Source organism: Schistocerca cancellata, chromosome 1 (assembly GCF_023864275.1).
Source record: "Schistocerca cancellata isolate TAMUIC-IGC-003103 chromosome 1, iqSchCanc2.1, whole genome shotgun sequence".
Lineage (NCBI taxonomy): Eukaryota > Metazoa > Arthropoda > Insecta > Orthoptera > Acrididae > Schistocerca > Schistocerca cancellata.
In genome coordinates, this window is record NC_064626.1 from 518,547,256 (window position 1) to 518,566,829 (window position 19,574).

Genomic DNA, 19,574 nt, shown 5'->3' on the forward strand with positions numbered 1-19,574 from the left:
CTGTTTCTACAGATATTGTATTTGAAAATGAATTATAATTCTTTGTTCTGTTTAAAATGAGAGTAGAAGAACTGTGTGTGATTGGAAAGACAAGTGTGTAGTGTGTGGACTGATAGATAATGGGTATGTGTAGCCATTGCATGGATGTACTCTTTGTGAGTCAGTTTGTCTACACCATCACTCCATCCCATCCTAATTATGTCATTTTGTGCCTCTCTCAAGAGGGAGAAACAACTAATAGTTTTTGAAATTAGTGTCATTTGATTTATCTGTATTAATAATGAGAAACTGTTTTTTGCTTCCTGGAAAACTAAATTTCTTTTCAGTGTCGTTCAAGAAACTGTGTTTTGAGTTTACATTTATTTCAAATCATCACTATAAAGTGGAATATCTAATCTGCTGAGCCATTGTTGTACTATAGTGAACCACAACATTTTCCTGGTTATTGACAATGGAAGAACATTCTTCATGTACATTCCCAGAATTTTGTGCAGGTGCGAATATAACAACAGTAAGAATAGAATTTGACGAAAACTTAAATTGAGGATTGGAACTATAGGACATTTGAAATATCAGTGTCTGCAAATATGTGCAGGGTGATAAACACAATTCGTTATTTGTTTTGTTTTGTTTTGTTTTGTAACCCATGGTTATATATGTTAGAGATTGATTTGTCTTAACTACAGCAATGTTGTTATTGCTACCTTGTGTGCCAATACGTAAACTTTAAATAGTGGAAAATCTGTGGTGGAAAGGCACATTTAATAGTAGAATAAGTTTTCAAAGTCCTCCTTCAGAGGACCTCAGTGCCTGGAACGACAGTTACCATGTTCATGGTGACAAAAATAGGAACATTTCCACAATCCAATAAAACTAGAAGTGATGAAGAAAATAAAACTGCATTCATAGGAATTGAAACCTTACAACTTTGCCATTTATGAAACATTGATGGCATTTATCATTTTTTAAAAATCACTTCCTTTAGATGGCGTCCTCCTGTAGGAATAGTTGAGATTCCTCATTGACCACTGCAACATCGTAGCTGGGATACTGTGAATTGCATCCCGAATTCTCTGTTTGAACTCATCCAGGGTTCTTTGTCAAGTTGTGTGGACTTTGCTCTTGAGGTAGCCTCACAAGAAAAAAATCACAAACGAATAAATCTGGCAATCTAGGGGGCCAGGGAATGTTACTAAATTGTGAGATCACACGGTTGCCAAACAATTCTTGCACATATGCCATTGATTGCCATGCAGTGTGTGATGTCGCTCCATACTGTTGAAACCAGGCTTCTTGTACATTTGGAAGTTGTTCAATGCAGGTGTAATGAAAGTTCGTAACTGTCGTATCGGCCGCCGCACAGCAGCCGTCAACTCGGCGCGGCGTGCTACAACACGCACGGCACACAGCGAGTACTGCCGGCGCCGCACACGATGTCAACAACTGGCGCAAGTGAACGTGTCGTAGCGGGGTTAGCGGCAGCGTACACACCACTATCGATACGGATTACCCTGGTGGCGCTGCACTTGCCACCAGAGTGAGCAACCGTATAAGGGCGCCATCTACCAACACTCTGATTGGCCGGACCTGTGGATTTAAGCGAGCTCCCTGAGCCTGTTTAACCAGTTCAATCTTCGCCGATGACTGTGTTACTACCCGGCTCCTGGATTCACGACGACCGAACCGTACTGTGGCCTCCCTGGCTGGAAACTTGCGACGCATTGGTATCAACTGGTTGGCAGTGGTTTGGACTTGTATTCTCTACTAGTGACTCTGATTTCTCCTTGGCACTACAGCCAGCAAGGTGTTGTGTAGTCGAACTTAAGTTTGTTTTTTTTTTTTTTTTTTTTTTTTTTTTTTTTTTTTTGAGTGACAGAAGGTCAAATAAATTTGGTTATCATGGAATATTTGTTGTGTTATAGTGCGGACATAACAGTAACGTCTCCACGTAACGATCGGCATTGACAGTTATTGTGTTTCCCTGTTCATTTGCGAAAAAATACAGCTCGATAATCTCATGTGATGAAATACCACACTATACTGTCACTTTAGTAGCATGTCAAGGGCACTGATGAATGTCATTAGGATTTGTGTTTACCCAGTAACGATAGTTCTGTTTTTTTCTCATAACCTGTGAGATGAAAATGTGCCTCATCTAAGATCCACAACTTGTTTAGAAATTCATTGTCTGTTTATTTTTGTTATCATTTGTTGACAGAACCCTAATCGTAACCAGTAATCGTTGTCCTACAATTGTTGCACCACCTGTAGTTTGTACGGATGAAATTTTAAATCAGTATGAAGAATTCTGTGAACACACTCCCGGGATATTCCAACCACTGCTGCTTACTTACTAATTGAACGCCGTGGGCTCCATAAGACAGAATCGCGTACATCACTGTTTGCTGCAGAATGCACACTTCTTGGTGTCGTCCTGTTGGCTTCTTCTTGAGGGCAGATCTAGTCTCTTTAAAGTTACTAATCCAACATTTTATCGCATATTTCGACAGAACGGCACCATGATGTCCTAAATTATAAAAATGTCGAAACTCCCTCTGTGCCACTACCAAACTGTCATTGTTTTCATAAAACATTTTTATGGCTACCACAATCTGTTGTCCGTTTCACTGATCCATGATTACTGAAATGGCGGCCTGTTTACTTGCTAACTGTCACGAACCCACAGAGCTGCCACCTGCCAATGGCTGCCACTACATTCCCATTATTCTGTGTCTATAGCATAGTCTACTTTTAAATGTGCATGTCTGCTGCTAATTGCCTCCACTATGTGTGAATAGCAATTGTGTGAATAGCAATTTATCCTAATTCAGAATATTAATATGTAAATTTTTAACACATTCTTAAAGGAAGTTTTAGCAAGATTCTGTTTAATAATATAATGAAATTTTTTTGGAACCTTGCTCCAGGAAAAAGTGAACTAAAAGTGTTTAATTATTTAGTAAACACAGTTGTGGTTGCGTATAAGTTGTTACTTTGCATTTGTAGATGATCAGTTTCGATCTTGTGCAGAGATCATCATCAGATCTATTTTCCTTGGCGATAGTAGGAATCCCTGTCATGAAACAGGCTCATCCGTGCTGGCATTGATAACACAGCCACAGTGTTCTCAACATCAGTGTGGATGGGCCTGCTCTACATAAGGAATTCCTAGTATCACCAAGGAATGTAGATCTGATGATGATATCTGCAGTAAAATCCAAACCCGTCATCTACAAATAAAAAGCAATAACTTACACGTGACTGCAACTGTGTTTGCTGAATAATTATAATACTCATTTAATGCTGATAGCGACATTGTGATTGCTATACTCCTTCGTGACCAGTTATTTTTTTTCTGTTTTCCAGATTCTTCTGAATTATCACATAAACAGTTAGTCAACAATCAGGAGTGTGGTGAAAACAGTGTCATGTCTCCACCTCTAACTACACCTGCCAGATCAGCAAGTACAACAAACACTCCAGGTACAGAATCTTTAGAATAAATAGTGTTTAAAATGCAGGCATGTATTGCATAAAATAAGTATCATCTTCATTTATAAGTTGAAACATATAGTGAAGCTGATTTCATTCTAGTCTCTGTTTAGTGCAGTTAGGGCAAACAGCAGTCTCTCTCTTTGCTCTGATTTGGAGATCTTCTCTAAATGAGAGTGCTGGATGGACTGAGCCACAGAAATATACAGCTGCAGGGGGTGTTTAATAAGTAAATGCAGGTTTTGTTGTGGGATATTGTGGAATATTCCCGTGTGAGCCTCTATAGTTTCATGAAGTTCTGATAGGTAGTGGCGCTATACATAGCCCCCAAAATGGCATCTGTAACGGAGGTGTGTTCGAAGCAGAGAGCTATCGCTGAGTTTCTTTTGGTGGAAAATTGGAGCATCACAGATATTCGTAGGCACTTGCAGAATGTCTGTGGAGACTCGGCAGTGGATAGAAGCACGGCGAATCACTGGGTGAGGCATCTTGTCGTCATTGCGATGAGGTCACGTATACCTATCCGATCTTCCGCGTGCCAGCCACCTGCAGACAGCTGTGGCTCCCACAATATTGGAACGTGCGGACACGGACACTACCGTTCACAGTGATTGATAGATCACAAATAAATATCTTGCTTCTCGACTGGGCATCTCTGTTGGTAATATCGACACACTCGTCCAACAGTTGGAGTACTGCTGGGTTCCTCACTGCCTAATGGAAGACCATAATAAAGAACAACGAAAGACCATCTGTGCAAAATTGCTGGCACATTAAGAGGCTACTCATGACAATTTTTTGTCTAATATTGTCAAAGGCAATGAAACATCGGTTCATCAGTTCAAACCAGAAACAAATCAGCAGTCCGTGGGGTGGCGCCCTCAGAAGAAAAATTTCAAAGCCGCATCCTAGCCAATAAAGTCATGCCGCTGGTCTTCTGGGATACTGAAGGGATTATTCTGTTTGACGTCCTCCCTCACGGTGTAATGATCACCTCTGAAGTTTATTGTGCTATTTTCAGGAAATTAAAGAAATGACTTCAGGATGTTCATTGGTACAAAAATGCAAACAAATTTCTGCTTCTCCGTGACAATGCGAGGCCCCGTACACTCTGCGCACCCGAGAGTAGCTCACAGATCTCTGTTGGACTGTTCTTCTTTCGTCCACCCTATAGCCTGCATCTTGCATGTTCAAACTTCCATCTGTTTGGCCCGATGGAGGATGCGCTCTACGGGAAGCAATACGTGGATGACGGGGAGGTTATTGGTGCAGCACGACATTGACTGCAGTCTCGGACAGTAGACTGGTCCCTCCCAGTAAGGTGGCTTATAAGGCCACCACATTGACTGGAGACTACCTTGAAAAATAGGGATCTGCATTGTTTACTGAATGCCCCTTCTAGAAGTAACAATTGTGCGATATCCAATTCACTGTTTTCTTTTGTGATGTCCAGAAAACTAGTTAACAGTAGTCAGCTGGATAATACCTTTCTTGACTTTTAGATCTCCGATTCCATTCTGTGCAATCTTTCGATAAGTATGTCATACATTTATGGAGTATCTAATGAGATAATCATATGAATTGAAAGTCTTTTACAAAAATCTGAATGCTAAAAAAAAAAAAAAAAAAAAAAAAATCAATTTAATACAAATATCTTCACTAGTAATAGTAACAGATGTGCATACATAAATGAATTTTGCGATGTTTGACAAATTAGGAAAATTAACGAAACATTATCAAAACCTTGACAGTATGGTCAGGAGCTGCAATGGGTTTTATGCAAATAGTAACTGAAAAATTGCAAGACTCATCTAGAAACTTAATTTAGAACTACAGTGAAAATTTGACAGGGGTTTAAGGGAAGAGTGGTGGAACTATAAACTACTTGTTGATGGATAGTACTTATACTATAGTTTCCTTCTGATAAGCTACATCAAGGATATAATGTTTTGCTCATTGCACAGTTGAAATGGTTCTTTGTAACTAGATGTTGCTTGACATATAACAGATGAGATACATACAAAGAGCACAACCCATTCTGACTTTACTGTTGATCTATAGAGGCTACCAAGGAGCCTACACTCTGATTTCACAACCTGAAAACTGTGTACTGTGAAGCACATGTGCTTGTCTCGAGTTAAATCTGTTGGATCTTCATCCGATTTCTATTGATATTAACAATAATACAAAATCTAACAAACAAATATCTCTCTTTCCTAGTGTTCGTCCCATCATATGATGTTCAAAGTAGGGCACACCCTCTGCCTGAAAACCACACATAGGCTATATGGTGTATCAGGGTGGCAGTTGTTCATCTGCCGTACAGATTTGATCCAGTTCTGGCCCACCTCACTGTCTCTAGAACTTCACACTTGCCAACTGTCGTGTCCCCAAAACAAATTATGGCATTAGATAATCTTATAGTTTTGAATCCAACAAACATTGCTTTCGGCAGGCATTCCCATATCAAATGTTTGGAAAATTCATTCACATTTTGCATCTTCTCGTGTAAGCACTGTCATTTAGATCACTTATTTCGGATTAATTGCTTCTAGCATTGCAACTGGTTGGGAGTGATGGTGAACATAAACCTCACCAGTTGCAAGTGCTTTCCTGTATCGACATCATGAATCTACATTATTGTCACAAAGTCCGAGCTGTGGATTGTCATCTGTAGAAGCATTATGGAAGAAGATAGCCTAAACTACTATCCTCATGGCTTCTGTATCACATTTATTCCTTTTCATGACTGAACCATGATATAACTGCTGCTTCCTCACCTCTTCCTGAGTGAGACTGCCATCACTGAACTTTTACCCTTCATATTCTTTATAAGTTTATGTAAGTGACTTCCAGTCTCTTTTGCACATGTGCAATATTCTCTGGCTTTTAAATTTTTAGTGCATTTTTATAAGACATATTTTCGAACACATTTGGAAACCATTTCGAGTCTCCTCCTCCAAGGTCCTTTAGATAACGTATAACATAATTCTGTAAATTTCCTGTACTTTACGTCAATGGTACTACCATAGAACAGTAGTGCTGCTGACAAGATGACTTTGTTATTTATATATATTTGGCGATGCTGGTGCTGATTTTGCATTTAACATTTGACAATACCGTTATGGCTGCAGTACATTATGACATGTTTGTGTAAAACAGAACAGTAGATGGTCATTATAGACTGAAATGGTTGTCTGATGACAAAAACAATTTGTGACCATAGACGTAAAGTAAAGGAAATTTGTTCTATATGTTGTTGTTGTGGTCTTCAGTCCCGAGACTGGTTTGATGCAACTCTATCCTGTGCAAGCTTCTTCATCTCCCAGTATCTACTGCAACCTACATCCCTCTGAATCTGCTTAGTGTATTCATCTCTTGGTCTCCCTCTACGATTTTTACCCTCCACACTGCCCTCCAATGCTAAATTTGTGATCCCTTGATGCCTCAAAACATGTCCTACCAACCGATCCCTTCTTCTAGTCAAGTTGTGCCACAAACTTCTCTTCTCCCCAATCCTATTCAATACCTCCTCATTAGTTACGTGATCTACCCACCTTATCTTCAGCATTCTTCTGTAGCACCACATTTCGAAAGCTTCTATTCTCTTCTTGTCCAAACTAGTTATCGTCCATGTTTCACTTCCATACATGGCTACACTCCATACAAATACTTTCAGAAACGACTTCCTGACACTTAAATCTATACTCGATGTTAACAAATTCCTCTTCTTGAGAAACGCTTTCCTTGCCATTGCCAGTCTACATTTTATATCCTCTCTACTTCGACCATCATCGGTTATTTTACTCCCTAAATAGCAAAACTCCTTTACTACTTTAAGTGTCTCATTTCCTAATCTAATTCCCTCAGCATCACCCGACTTAATTTAACTACATTCCATTATCCTCGTTTTGCTTTTGTTGATGTTCATCTTATATCCTCCTTTCAAGACACTGTCCATTCCATTCAACTCTTCTTCCAAGTCCTTTGCTGTCTCTGACAGAATTACAATGTCATCGGCGAACCTCAAAGTTTTTACTTCTTCTCCATGAATTTTAATACCTACTCCAAATTTTTCTTTTGTTTCCTTTACTGTTTGCTCAATATACAGATTGAATAACATCGGGGAGAGGCTACAACCCTGTCTTACTCCTTTCCCAACCACTGCTTCCCTTTCATGCCCCTCGACTCTTATAATTGCCATCTGGTTTCTGTACAAACTGTAAATAGCCTTTCGCTCCCTGTATTTTACCCCTGCCACCTTCAGAATTTGAAAGAGAGTATTCCAGTTAACATTGTCAAAAGCTTTCTCTAAGTCTACAAATGCTAGAAACGTAGGTTTGCCTTTTCTTAATCTTTCTTCTATATGCAGGTCATATTTTATTCGCAACTATGTCACAGCTTGTGTAACGTAATTTTCTTTTGACCATCAAAAGTTTCTGAGAACTCATTCTGGTTCCATTCTACCACTGTACCCAGAAAAATTCAGAATACGAATTGCTTCCTTTGCAACCACAAAAGAATCTTGCCAAACATTCAGTGCCCCTCACCTTTACATTTTCTAGGGATTTTGCTGTGACAGTGCCATTCGATGATAGGTGTCCACACTTGTGCCATGTCCCATCAAAGACTGCAGCTATATCAGTGTCACCTTCACTATTAGGAGGAGGATAGATTGCTACTCGTTATAAAGATGACACATTGATTTGCAGACAGACACAATGAAAAGACTGTTACATACAGGCTTTTGGCCAAAGCCTCCTTCAGAAAAGAGAAATGCATGCACATTCACACGAGCAAGCACACCGCACACACACGACCGCTACCTCTGTCCGTTCCAGCCAAACAACAACAGAAACATGTTGAAAGGGAGCAACAATCCAGTGTTTGGGGGAAGGGAGAGGGATGGCAGGGTACGGCTACGGGAAGAGGAATTGGTGTGACCTGGTGGAGCATTCCATGACTAGAGGTGGCGGGACAGGGCTGACATGTTCAGTGTCAGGAGGCTGTGAGGGAGGAAGAGGAGGGGGGATGGAAAGGAGAGGAGCAGAGAAGAGCAAAAGGCCAGTTGCGCTGCCAGAGAGCAGTGCACAGTGAGTGGAAAGTGTGAGGATGCTCAGTTACCGTAGATTGAGGACGGGGTGATTTCAGGAGCGGGGAATGTGTAGTGAGAATAACTACCATGTGCACAGTTCAGAAAAGCTGTTGGGGGAAGGGAGGATCCAGGTGGCCTAGGTTGTGAAGCAGCCATTGAAATCAAGCACGTTTTGTTCAGGTGCATGTTGAGTCACAGGGCTGTCTACTTTGCTCTTGCCCATAGTTTGGCAGTGGCAGTTGATGCTGTTGGTCAGATGATTGGTAACCATGCCAGTTTAAAAAGCTGAAGAATGATTGCACAGAGGTATGGCATGATGGGGTGGCATGAGCCCATGACAGGACTTGAATAAAGAGTGCTTTGTGGGCAGATTGGGCAGGTCTTGCACATGGGTCTTCTACAGGGATATGATTCCTGTGCCAAGGGATTGGGAATGGCACAGGGATGGATTAGAATGTTGTGGAGGTTGGGTGGGTGATGGAACATCACTAAAAGAGAAAGGATTTTGGATAGATGACCCTCATTTCATGGCATGATGATCGATAATCAAAGCCCTGACGAAGGACGTGGTTAAGTTGTTCCAGTCCGATATGGTACTGAGTGATGAAGGGTACACTCCTTTGTGGCTGTTTTTTGGGGTTGGTGGAAGGAGTGGGGGTTTGCAGGCCTATGGCATGGGAAATGTGTTAACGGATTGGATCTGGGAGGTAGTGTCTGTCTGTAGAGGCCTTTGTGAGACCTTCAGCGTACTGGGCAAGGGAGCCATCCAGAGATGGCCAGGCTGTGTAGGAGGGATTTTTTGTGTGGAAGGGAGGAAAGATGTTGAAACGCAGGTACTGTTGGTGGTTGGTGTGTTTAGTGTGGGCTGAAGTGTGGATGGAGCCATCGAGAAGAGAAGTCAGTGCCCAGGCACATTGTGTTGAGGAGGAGCAAATGAAGCGGATGAGAGAAAAGGTGTTGAGATTTTGAGGGAATGAGGACAGGATGTCTGGCCATGAGTCCAGATCATGAAGATACTATCAGTGAACGTGAACCAGACCAGGAGTTTGGAATTTTTGGAGGCTTGGAGGGTTTCCTCTAGATGGCCCATAAACAGGTTGGCATAGGAGGGTGCCATGTGGGTGCCCATGGCTATGCCGCCAGTTTCTTTGTACACCTTCCCTTCAAAGGAGAAAAAGTTGTGTGTTAGGATGTATTTAGTAAGGTGGGTGGTGAATGAGATAGTGGGTTTGCAGTCTGAAGGATGTTGGAAGAGTTATTGTTCAATGGCAGCAAGACTAAGGGCATGAGGGATATTGATGTACGAAAAAGTGTCATCAGCAGTGACGAATAAGGATCCAGGAGATAAAGGAGTGGAGTTGGTGGAGAGTCATTGAAGGAATGGCTGATGTGATAGGCTAGATTCAGGCAATTTGTTGTGAAGGTTTTGGTCAATGTGGGCGGAAAGTCTTTCAGTGGAAGCACAGTAACCAGCTACAATGAGGCATCCAGGATTGTAGTGTTTGTGGAATTTGGCGAGCATGTAGAATGTGGGAGTGCAGGATATCACAGGTGTGAGGAGGAAATGGATTCAGGGAAGAGGTTCTGGGAAGTTCCTAGGGCTTGAAGGAGGGATTGGAGGTTATGTTGGACTTCTGGGGTGGGATCACTGTGGCAGAGTTTATAGGTTGAGGTATCAGACAACTGGTAGAGGCCTTCTGCCAGGTAGTCAGTGCTATTCATAACAACAGTGATAGAACCTTTGTCTACCGATAGGATGATAAGATCAGGATTTGTGTTGAGGTTCTGTGTGGCTGTCACCTTCATTGCACACCACAGTACCTTCCACTGTTTTCATCACAGAGACAGCACTCACTTCACTGAGGCTGTCAAGAAGGAAGTGCGTGTAGTTCACAAATCCTGGAGGTAGTGGCAAATCCACAATAGCAGCTCTTCTTCCTTTCCCAATACACCTTATTCCATACTCTATTATATTATAAACTCTTCTTTGGACAATCCAGGAGAGGATCCAGTTTTAATTACTCCATAGAAGTCACAAAACATTTGAAGCTTACTGGCCACACCTTTACTGCCTTCAGGGTGTACCATTTCAATACCACATTTTCAGCAGAATGTACACAGAACAAAGTCCTTTTGAAGCCTACACAAAGCACTCAGTTCAGAAATTATGGAACCACATTCAGTTAAATGTTTTGATTGGAACTCTTAGTAGTGTCACTCTGGGTCTCTACGTATTTGAGCTTCTGTCTTGGGGCACTTCATAGAGTTGGTCTGGCATCCAGTCGGTTTGTAGATCTACTTACACAGTCTGATTTCTGTAAAATGTGCACTTTCCAGTACCAAAATACATATCTGGAGGTATAGTAACTTCCAAGAATGACAAAATAGCAACAACTCAAACCACAGAAAAGCTTATAAGCATAACAACTTTTGAAGACCAAAGATATACAAAGGAGAAACATGAGACCATTGTAAAGAATATCTCATAACGGAGCTGCCAACTCAAGAAACAATAGTGTAGTATATCTTTCCCAAAAAAGGATCGAAGGATCTAATTACAACATGTACTTGTGAAAGAAGCAGAAACATGGGTGTGGGCACACACAGAGAGGTCTTTTAAGTTATTTTTGAAACAACTTTCCAATGTCCAATTCCTTTTACTACTGTTTTGTTCAAAAAAACTCAAAACATCGATTTAAGATGAAAAATTTTAAAAAATTACAAAAAATTTGAGTGGATTCACAAGCAAGTGGGCCAAAGAATTTTTGCCTGGTTGTCAATGAATGGATGGAATGACGGGTAGTAATGAGTAATTTGTGGAAAAGACAGATACAGATTTTGATACTCAATGCTAATTCTCTCTCTCTCTCTAGTTTTCTCTCTTTTCCTCTCACATTTCTTAATAAATAAATTGTTGCATTTATTAGAAAGTGTTTTACGTAAATGTATTTTCTTGCACGAAAATCTTCGGTTTTGACACTTCTGTGACCTCTTGTACTTGCAGTCATGAATTTTTTATCTTGCAAAGTACTCAGAATGTAAGTCTCTCCACATTGACATATATTAACCATCTCAGCTACAGGCATTTTAAACTCAATCACTTTTTCTGAACCAACCTGTAACAGGATATATTTCTTGCAAGATTTGGGTAGATTTCCATAGAAGTTCATAAGTCTCTATCAGAACTCAACATAGCAGTTTACTTTTTACCAATTTGTCCTGCTGCTGTGAGATACATAGCACTATGCAGTCCGACTATTAACATGTAACCTCCATCGTTTGAACTGCAATTAATTCTATTTCACATTCCTCCAGTTCTCTTACCTTTACTGTATTGATTATGATTTGAAGGATTCTAAGGCTCAACCCACAACTGTGGTTGTGTGGGAGGTTGCCTCAAGACATGGCAGGAAGGTGAAAGACTTCCCAGGGGGCTGCATATAAGGTATTCCCGGTTAGTCTGACAAACAGGTTCCAGGTGCTGTCTGGCTGACACTGTTGCTCACCCAGATGCACTCTCCTGTCCTGTTTCAGAGAAAACCTCTCAGCCTGCAAGATCTGGGCAATCACAGAGGGTGGGATTATTGGTAGTTGGGAGCTCCAACATTAGGCACATTATGCCCCCTTAGGGACTTGGCTTCCAAGAGACGGAAGGAAGCGAATGTGCACCGGGTGGAGTCATTTCAGACGTGGAACAGGTCCAACCAGACGCCATGAAGAGCACAGGGTGCAGCCAACTGTAGGTGATGGCTCTCGTCGATACCAATGACGTTTGTCACTTTGGATCAGAAGTGATTCCCTCTGATTTCAAGTGGCTAGCAGAAGGGATAAAGGCCGCTAGTCTTGCTTGCGAGATGAAAGCAGAGCTCACTATTTGCAGCCTAGTCAAGAGGACCGATTGTGGATCTCTGGTAAAGAGCCGAGAGGATGGTCCGAATCAGAGGCTCAGACTGTGTAGACTGCAAGACTCCTTGACTTGCACCGTAGGATGGTTGGGTTTTGAGTTCCGCTGAAGAGGTCAGGCATCCACTTCGTGCAGGAGGTGGCTACATAGGGAGCAGAGGCTGTGTGGCATGGACTGGGTGTTTTTTTTTTTTTAGGTCAGAGTGTCTCAGAAAACAAGAAAAGGGCTTCAATCTCAAAGGGTGCAGGCTGAACACAGGAAGACTGGAGATACAGGAACCATTGATATAGCAGTTGTAAAATGTTGTAGCTGTGTTGGGAAAGTAGATGAGCTTCAAGCACTAATAGAAACCACTGATGCTCAAATTGTTACAGGCACTGAAAGCTGGCTAAAGCCGGAGATAAGTTAAGCTGAAATTTTTGCGAAGAACCTAACGGTGTTCCGATAGTATAGGCTAATCACAGTAGTATGTTTGTCGCTGTTAGAAGTAGTTTATAGTGTTGCAAAATTGAAGTAGATACACTGAAGTGCCAAAGAAACTGGTATAGGCACATGTATTCAAACACAGAGAAATGCAAACAGGCAGGATACGGCGTGCCGTTAGCAGCACCTGTGTAAGACAACAGGTGTCTGGCACAGTTGTTAGATCGGTTACTGCTGGTACAATGGCAGGTTATCAAGATTTAAGTGAGTCTGAACGTGACGTTATAGTCAGTGCACAAGTGATGGGACACAGCACCTCCGAGGTTGCGATGAATGGGGATTTTCCCGTATGACCATTTCACGACTGTCCCGTGAATATCCGGAATCCAGTAAAATATCAAATCTCTGACATCCTGCAAGAACGGAACTGACAACGACTGAAGAGAATTATTCAACATGACAGAAGTGCAATGCCTCTGCAAATTGCTACAGATTTCAGTGCTCGTCCATCAACAAGTGTCCGCATGCGAACCATTCAACGAAACATCATCGATATAGACTTTCGGAGCCAAAGACCCACTCATGTACCTATGACGACTGCACAGCACAAGGCTTTATGCCTCGCCTGGGCCCATCAACTCTGACATCTTACTGTTGATGACTGGAAACATGTTGCCTGGTCGGACGAGTCTCGTTTCAAGTTGTATCAAATGGATCGAAATGTATGCATGTGGAGACAGCCTCATGAATCCATGGCCCCTGTATGTCAACAGGAGACTGCTCAAGCTGGTGGAAGCTTTGTCATGGTGTGGGGCATGTGCAGTTGGAATGATATGGGACCCATGATAGGTCTAAATACGACTGTCAGGTGACACATACATAAGCATCCTGTCTGATTACCTGCATCCATTCATGTCCACAGGTCATTCCTAAGGACTTGTCCAGCGGGACAGTGCGACACCCCACACATCCCGAAGTTCTACAGAGTGGCTCCAGGAACACTCTTCTGAGTTGAAACACTTCCACTGGCCACCAATCTCCCCAGACAGGAACACTATTGAGCGTATCTGGGATGCCTTGCAACATGCTGTTCAGAAAAATTTCCACCCCTTCATACTCTCTATGGACAGCCCTGCAGGATTTGTGATGTCAGTTCCCTCCGCCCCTACTTCAGACATCAGTCGGGTACATGCCCTGTCGTGTTGCAGCACTTCTGCATGCTCGTGAGGGCCCTACACGATATTAGGCAGAGGTGTACCAGCTTCTTTGGGTCTTTAGTGTGGTTCCTGTGAGTTAGTATGGGCAGAGGTCGTTCTTGACAGAAAGATTCAAAGAAAACTAGAGTTTAATTTCAAACTGTACCTAACTCATATGATTACAGTTGTTGATGACTTTAATTTACTCTTGATATCTTGGAAAAAATATGTGTTTAAATCCAGAGGTGTGCATAAAACATCATCCAAAATTGTGCGAAATGCAATGTCTGAAAATTATTTTGAGCAGTCAGCTCTTAAACCCACACTAATAGTAAATGGCTGTCTCCACTCCTTCCAGATTAACAGTGTAAGTGTAGACCAGATGGGGCTTGAATTCAAAGAAACAGTGTTGGCAACAATTGAGATATTTATACCAAATGAATTCACAAACAATGGAGCTGATCCTCCTTGGCATACAAAACGGGTCAGAACACTGTTGCAGAAACAACGGAAAAAAACATGCCAAATTTAAACAGACACAAAATCTCCAAGATTGGTGATCTTTTACAGAGGCTTGAAATTTAGCGTGGACTTCAATGTGAGATGCTTATAATAGTTTCCACAACGAAACTTTGTCTCAAAACCTGGCAGAAAATCCAAGGAGATTCTGGTCCTATGTGAAGTACGCTAGTGACAAGACACAATCAATGCCTTCTCTGAGTGATAGCAATGGAGATACTGTTAAAGACAGTGCTGACAAAGCCGAGTTACTAAACACTTCTTTCCGAAATGCCTTCACAAAAGAAGACGAAGTAAATATCCCACAATTCGAATCAAGAACAGCTGCCAACATGAGTAGTGTAGAAGTAGATATCCTTGGAGTAGTGAAGCAACTTAAATCATTTAATAAAAGCAAGTCTTCCAGTCCAGACTGTATACCAAGTAGGTTCCTTTCAGAGTATGCTGAAGCAATAGCTCCATACTTAACAATCATATACAACCATTCACTTGATGAAAGATCTGTACCCAAAGACTGGAAAGTTGCACAGGTCACATTAACATTCAAGAAGGGAGTAGGAGTAATCCACTAAATTACAGGCCCATATCATTAACGTCAATATGCAACAGGATTTTGGAACATAAATTGTATTTAAACACTATGCATTATCTCGAAGAGGACAGTTTATTGATCCACAGTCAACACAGATTTAGAAAACATAGTTCTTGTGAAACACAACTAGCTGTTTACTTACATGAAGTATTGAGTGCTATTGTCAAGGGGTTTCAAATTGATTACATATTTCTAGATTTCCAGAAGGCATTTGGCACAGTAGTACACAAGCGACTTGTCGTGAAATGGCGTGCTTATGAAATATCACCTCAGTTATGTGACTGGATTCATGATATCCTGTCATAGAGGTCACAGTTCATAGTAACTGACAGAAAGTCATTGAGTGAAACAGAAGTTGTTTCTGGCATTTCCCAAGGTAATGCTCTAGGTCCTTTGCTGTTCCTTATCTCTATAAACGATTTAGGAGACAATCCGAGCAGCCGTCGTAGGTTGTTTGCAGATGTGCTGTCATTTATTGTTTACTAAAGTCATCAGACGAACAAAAGAAATTGCAAAATGATTTAGAAAGGATATCTGTATGGTGCAAAAATTGGCAGTTGTGCCTAAATAACGAAAAGTGTGAGGTCATCCACATGAGTGCTAAAAGGAATCCGTTAAACTTCGATTACACGATAAATCAGCCAAATCTAAAGCCTGTAAATTCAACTAAATACCTATGAATTACAATTAAAAACAACTTCAATTGGAAGAAACACATAGGAAATGTTTTGGGGAAGGTCAATCAAAGACTGCATTTTATTGGCAGGACGTTTAGAAAATCTAATAGATCTAATAAAGAGACCGCCTACATTATGCTTATCTGTCCTCTTTTAGAATACTGCTGTGTGGTGTAGGATCCTTAACAGATAGGATTAACAGAGTACATCGAGAAAGTTCATAGAAGATCAGCACGTTTTGTATTATTGCGAAATAAGGGGGAGAGTGCCACTGAAATGAAATGATACAGGATTTGGGGTGGACGTCATTAAAACAAAGGCATTTTATGTTGCGGTGGAATCTTCTCATGAAACTTCAATCACCGACTGTCTCCTTCGAATGCAAAAATATTTTGTTGATGCTGACCTGCATAGGGAGAAATGATCATCGTAATAAAATAAGGGAAATGAGAGCTCGCACAGAAAGATATAGGTGTTTTTTCAGCAAGCTGTATGAGATTGGAATCATAGAGAATTATTGTGAAGGTGGTTCGCTCAGATTTATACCCGTAATAGAGTATACCTTGTGTTTTACTATGCAGTTTGTTCTCTGCATTTTGACTGCCAAGCAGCATTTGTTGTGAATGAAAGAGAAATAGAATGGTTACTCAAGTTTTTATAAATTTTTGTCTAAAACCAGTGGCTCACATGTATAATTGTGAGTTTTCTAAGCATTCATATTGTTGTGAGCTATGGTGCGCACTGTGTGGCATAGTGGTTAGCTTGACTAGTTAGCGTGCCATGGGTTGCCAGTTTAAACCCTACCATTGGCAATTATTTGTATTCATCGTTTATGTAATGTTCTCGAAATATCTTGTGTTAGTACTGTTCTTATATTCTGAAACATTTAGTGTTCATATAAAAATTCTAGCATTCTAGAATATTTGATTTTCATTTAAATAGCGGCATTCTCCATTCAGGAGATCATTTCTGTTCTGGTTGTACATTGGTGTCAGTAAGAAATGTATTTTCAGTTCTACGTGTTGCACTTCATTGACAACCCTACCTTTGGGTTAGGACTTTATTATGTTTTCAGTGTGACAATATTCATAAGTAATACTTAATTTATCAGAGGAAGTCAAGGGCATACCACCTCCAATAGGACCATGATCAGTAAAGCACTGTGGTGTCCAAACAAACCTTTGGGTTTGAGGACAGCTTTACTTTTCTTACGTAATTTATAAATTCGCTATATGAACATGAAAAAAACTGTAACAACAAAATAAATGCTGTTGTGGTTTTAATATTTGCATATAAGTTTTCTTATAATATTCATTGTTTTAGCCAATACATCAGCCAGTGAACACAGTAATTCATCATGGGCTGAAATGGAAAGCTATGTCATTGGTAATATGCAGATGTACCCACCAACATTATCCACAAGACAAATTTTAATCCTGCGATATCTAACCCCTATGGGTGAATATCAAGAGGTGAGTCAATTAAAAATGTTTTTTCTCTCCTTTTATATGCTGGTTTCAACTCTGAATCACATGTGGATTGCAGATAGCAATCTCTCAGCTAAGAAGGAACAGATATGTTATTCTAATTGACCTTCATGGTTGCATCAAACAACTAGTTATTCTTGCATTAACACAACGTATTGCGTAACGCAACAGTTTAGCTCACACTTTCTGCATCCACCACTGGTCTTAGACTATTTGTGCTACTTTCTATTTTCTTTTACTTTACAGTTCCTTGGTCATGTTTTTGAACACAATGCCCTGGAGTTAGTACTCAAGTACACAAATGTGAGAGAGACTAAGGATTCGAGATTGGCTTTTGAAGCACTAAAATACCTTGCAGCTTTGCTGTGCCATAAAAAGTTTTCTATTGAATTCATTAACATGAGAGGCTTGCAGGTAAGTACTTATATCATCATTTGTGCAATGTATTTATGCAGTTAATGCTTTACATAGATTTGTAATTTTTAAAATTAGTAAAAATAGCTAAAAGATTTTTAACTTTTACTCTCTGTAATTATTAATGAAGATTAAATTGTCTCCCAATAATCTGCATGAAATTCATAGTAGTTGGTTGTCGCTTAATCAGCATTTCAGTATTACCATAATTTTCTCTCTTTATGATATGGAGGTACTGATATACCAATGACATTCCTTCAAATGAAATAAGGATGTAACTCTGGTTCAAAAGCATTGCCTCAGCTTGTTACTCTGACGTTATCACTTTTCAGTACTTCAGTAATACATTATTTTAATTGTTGTAAAGTACAAAATGCTTAAGTATCCAGAAACTTTTTGAAAGCATATATAAGCGGAAGACGAGCACTTGTGTGCGCATGTGATACTGAATTGAGTAAGGTGTAGAGTAAGTTAGCCCTGTAGATACAGACAGATTGGAACCTGGCCATTAGAAGTTTGAAATTGGCATGACGCTCTTGCAGCCATAACATTACCTTATACCAATGGTTCCCAACCTTTCTGAGGCTAATGCCCCAAAATGCAGTCAGAAATTGGCTGATGTTCACTCCCTACTGTGTCATCATCATTAGTACCTTACTGGACTATCATTTTTAAAATGACGAAAAATAAACAATTATTGGAAGACTTCAGGCTGCCGTTGCTTTGTGTCTGACAACCGCCACTAATAGTAATAATAATACTGCACTACATAAAAAAAGGGAAAGTCAATGACTTGCCTGTAATGGATTGATGTGTGGAGCAGAATAACACATAACAGAAAACAGCACTCACACTAGCTACCGAGCACTAGATCTTCATTTTAGCAGTGGTACACCCATTCGCACACATAATTACACAGACACCCAAATGCCCACTCCTATGGCCACTGCAAGGCTAATTAATGCTTTCAATAATCAAGTATCAATAATTAGTCTTGCTGTGGCCACAGGAGTGTGCATTATCGTAAATTTGTGTGAATTCTGTCTTCCATTATGTGTTACTGTACTGCATGCATCGATCTGCTGTAGGTGGGTGGTTGCCTTTCCCTTATCTTAATAATGCTCCATCCAGTAATTTCCATTATTGTAACAATAATACACTGAATGTCTGCAGTAGGATTGTAGCCACTATGTAGTAACTATTGTTTTAGGAACTACCTACAACTTGAAGGAGACATTTGTATGAGATATTTAAACATAGGTTATATAATGTCTCAGTTCTGCCATCATGGATGGCTTGTATAAAGTACAAAGTATGTGTGTAGTGGATGGTCTAGGTGAGGATGATTTCACATGTTGTAACCTCCACCACACAGTGTCAAACGTTATGTTAGTATTTGAAAAAATTGTGATTATTGGTACTTTATGTAATCAGTATTACAGCTTTATAAAATATTTATAATAGTAATGACCTTTTAAGAATTCAGTTTCATGACCAAAACATAGTGGAACACATTTTGTACCCCTCAGAGGGTAATAGCTCCCAGGCTGGGAACAACTGCCTTTTGTGGTTCTGGACTGGGCATCAGTGATGCAGGCTGTGGTGCACTAGATAGGGGATGAGCAGCAGCAGCCACACAACAGCCACCACTTTACAGTGGCTGTGGAATGCTCAGTCGGAAGCTTGTAGATTTTAAACCACTTTATCATGTAAAATGCATTTTAATAAAACTGTTATTGTGTTGAACATGTTCTTCAGACATTTAAAAATGCAAT

The 19,574-nt window shown here is 40.5% G+C and overlaps 1 protein-coding gene across 1 annotated transcript in view; it reads left to right on the forward strand.

Annotated features, from left to right (window-relative positions):
* Positions 1–19,574, forward strand: part of LOC126178791 (DDB1- and CUL4-associated factor 1) — a 258,124-nt gene that overhangs the window by 123,440 nt on the left and 115,110 nt on the right. The window contains exons 8-10 of the mRNA XM_049924559.1: positions 3,367–3,483; positions 17,222–17,370; positions 17,632–17,799. Coding sequence (XP_049780516.1) covers positions 3,367–3,483; positions 17,222–17,370; positions 17,632–17,799 — 434 coding nt within the window. The remainder of the gene's footprint in view (positions 1–3,366; positions 3,484–17,221; positions 17,371–17,631; positions 17,800–19,574) is intronic.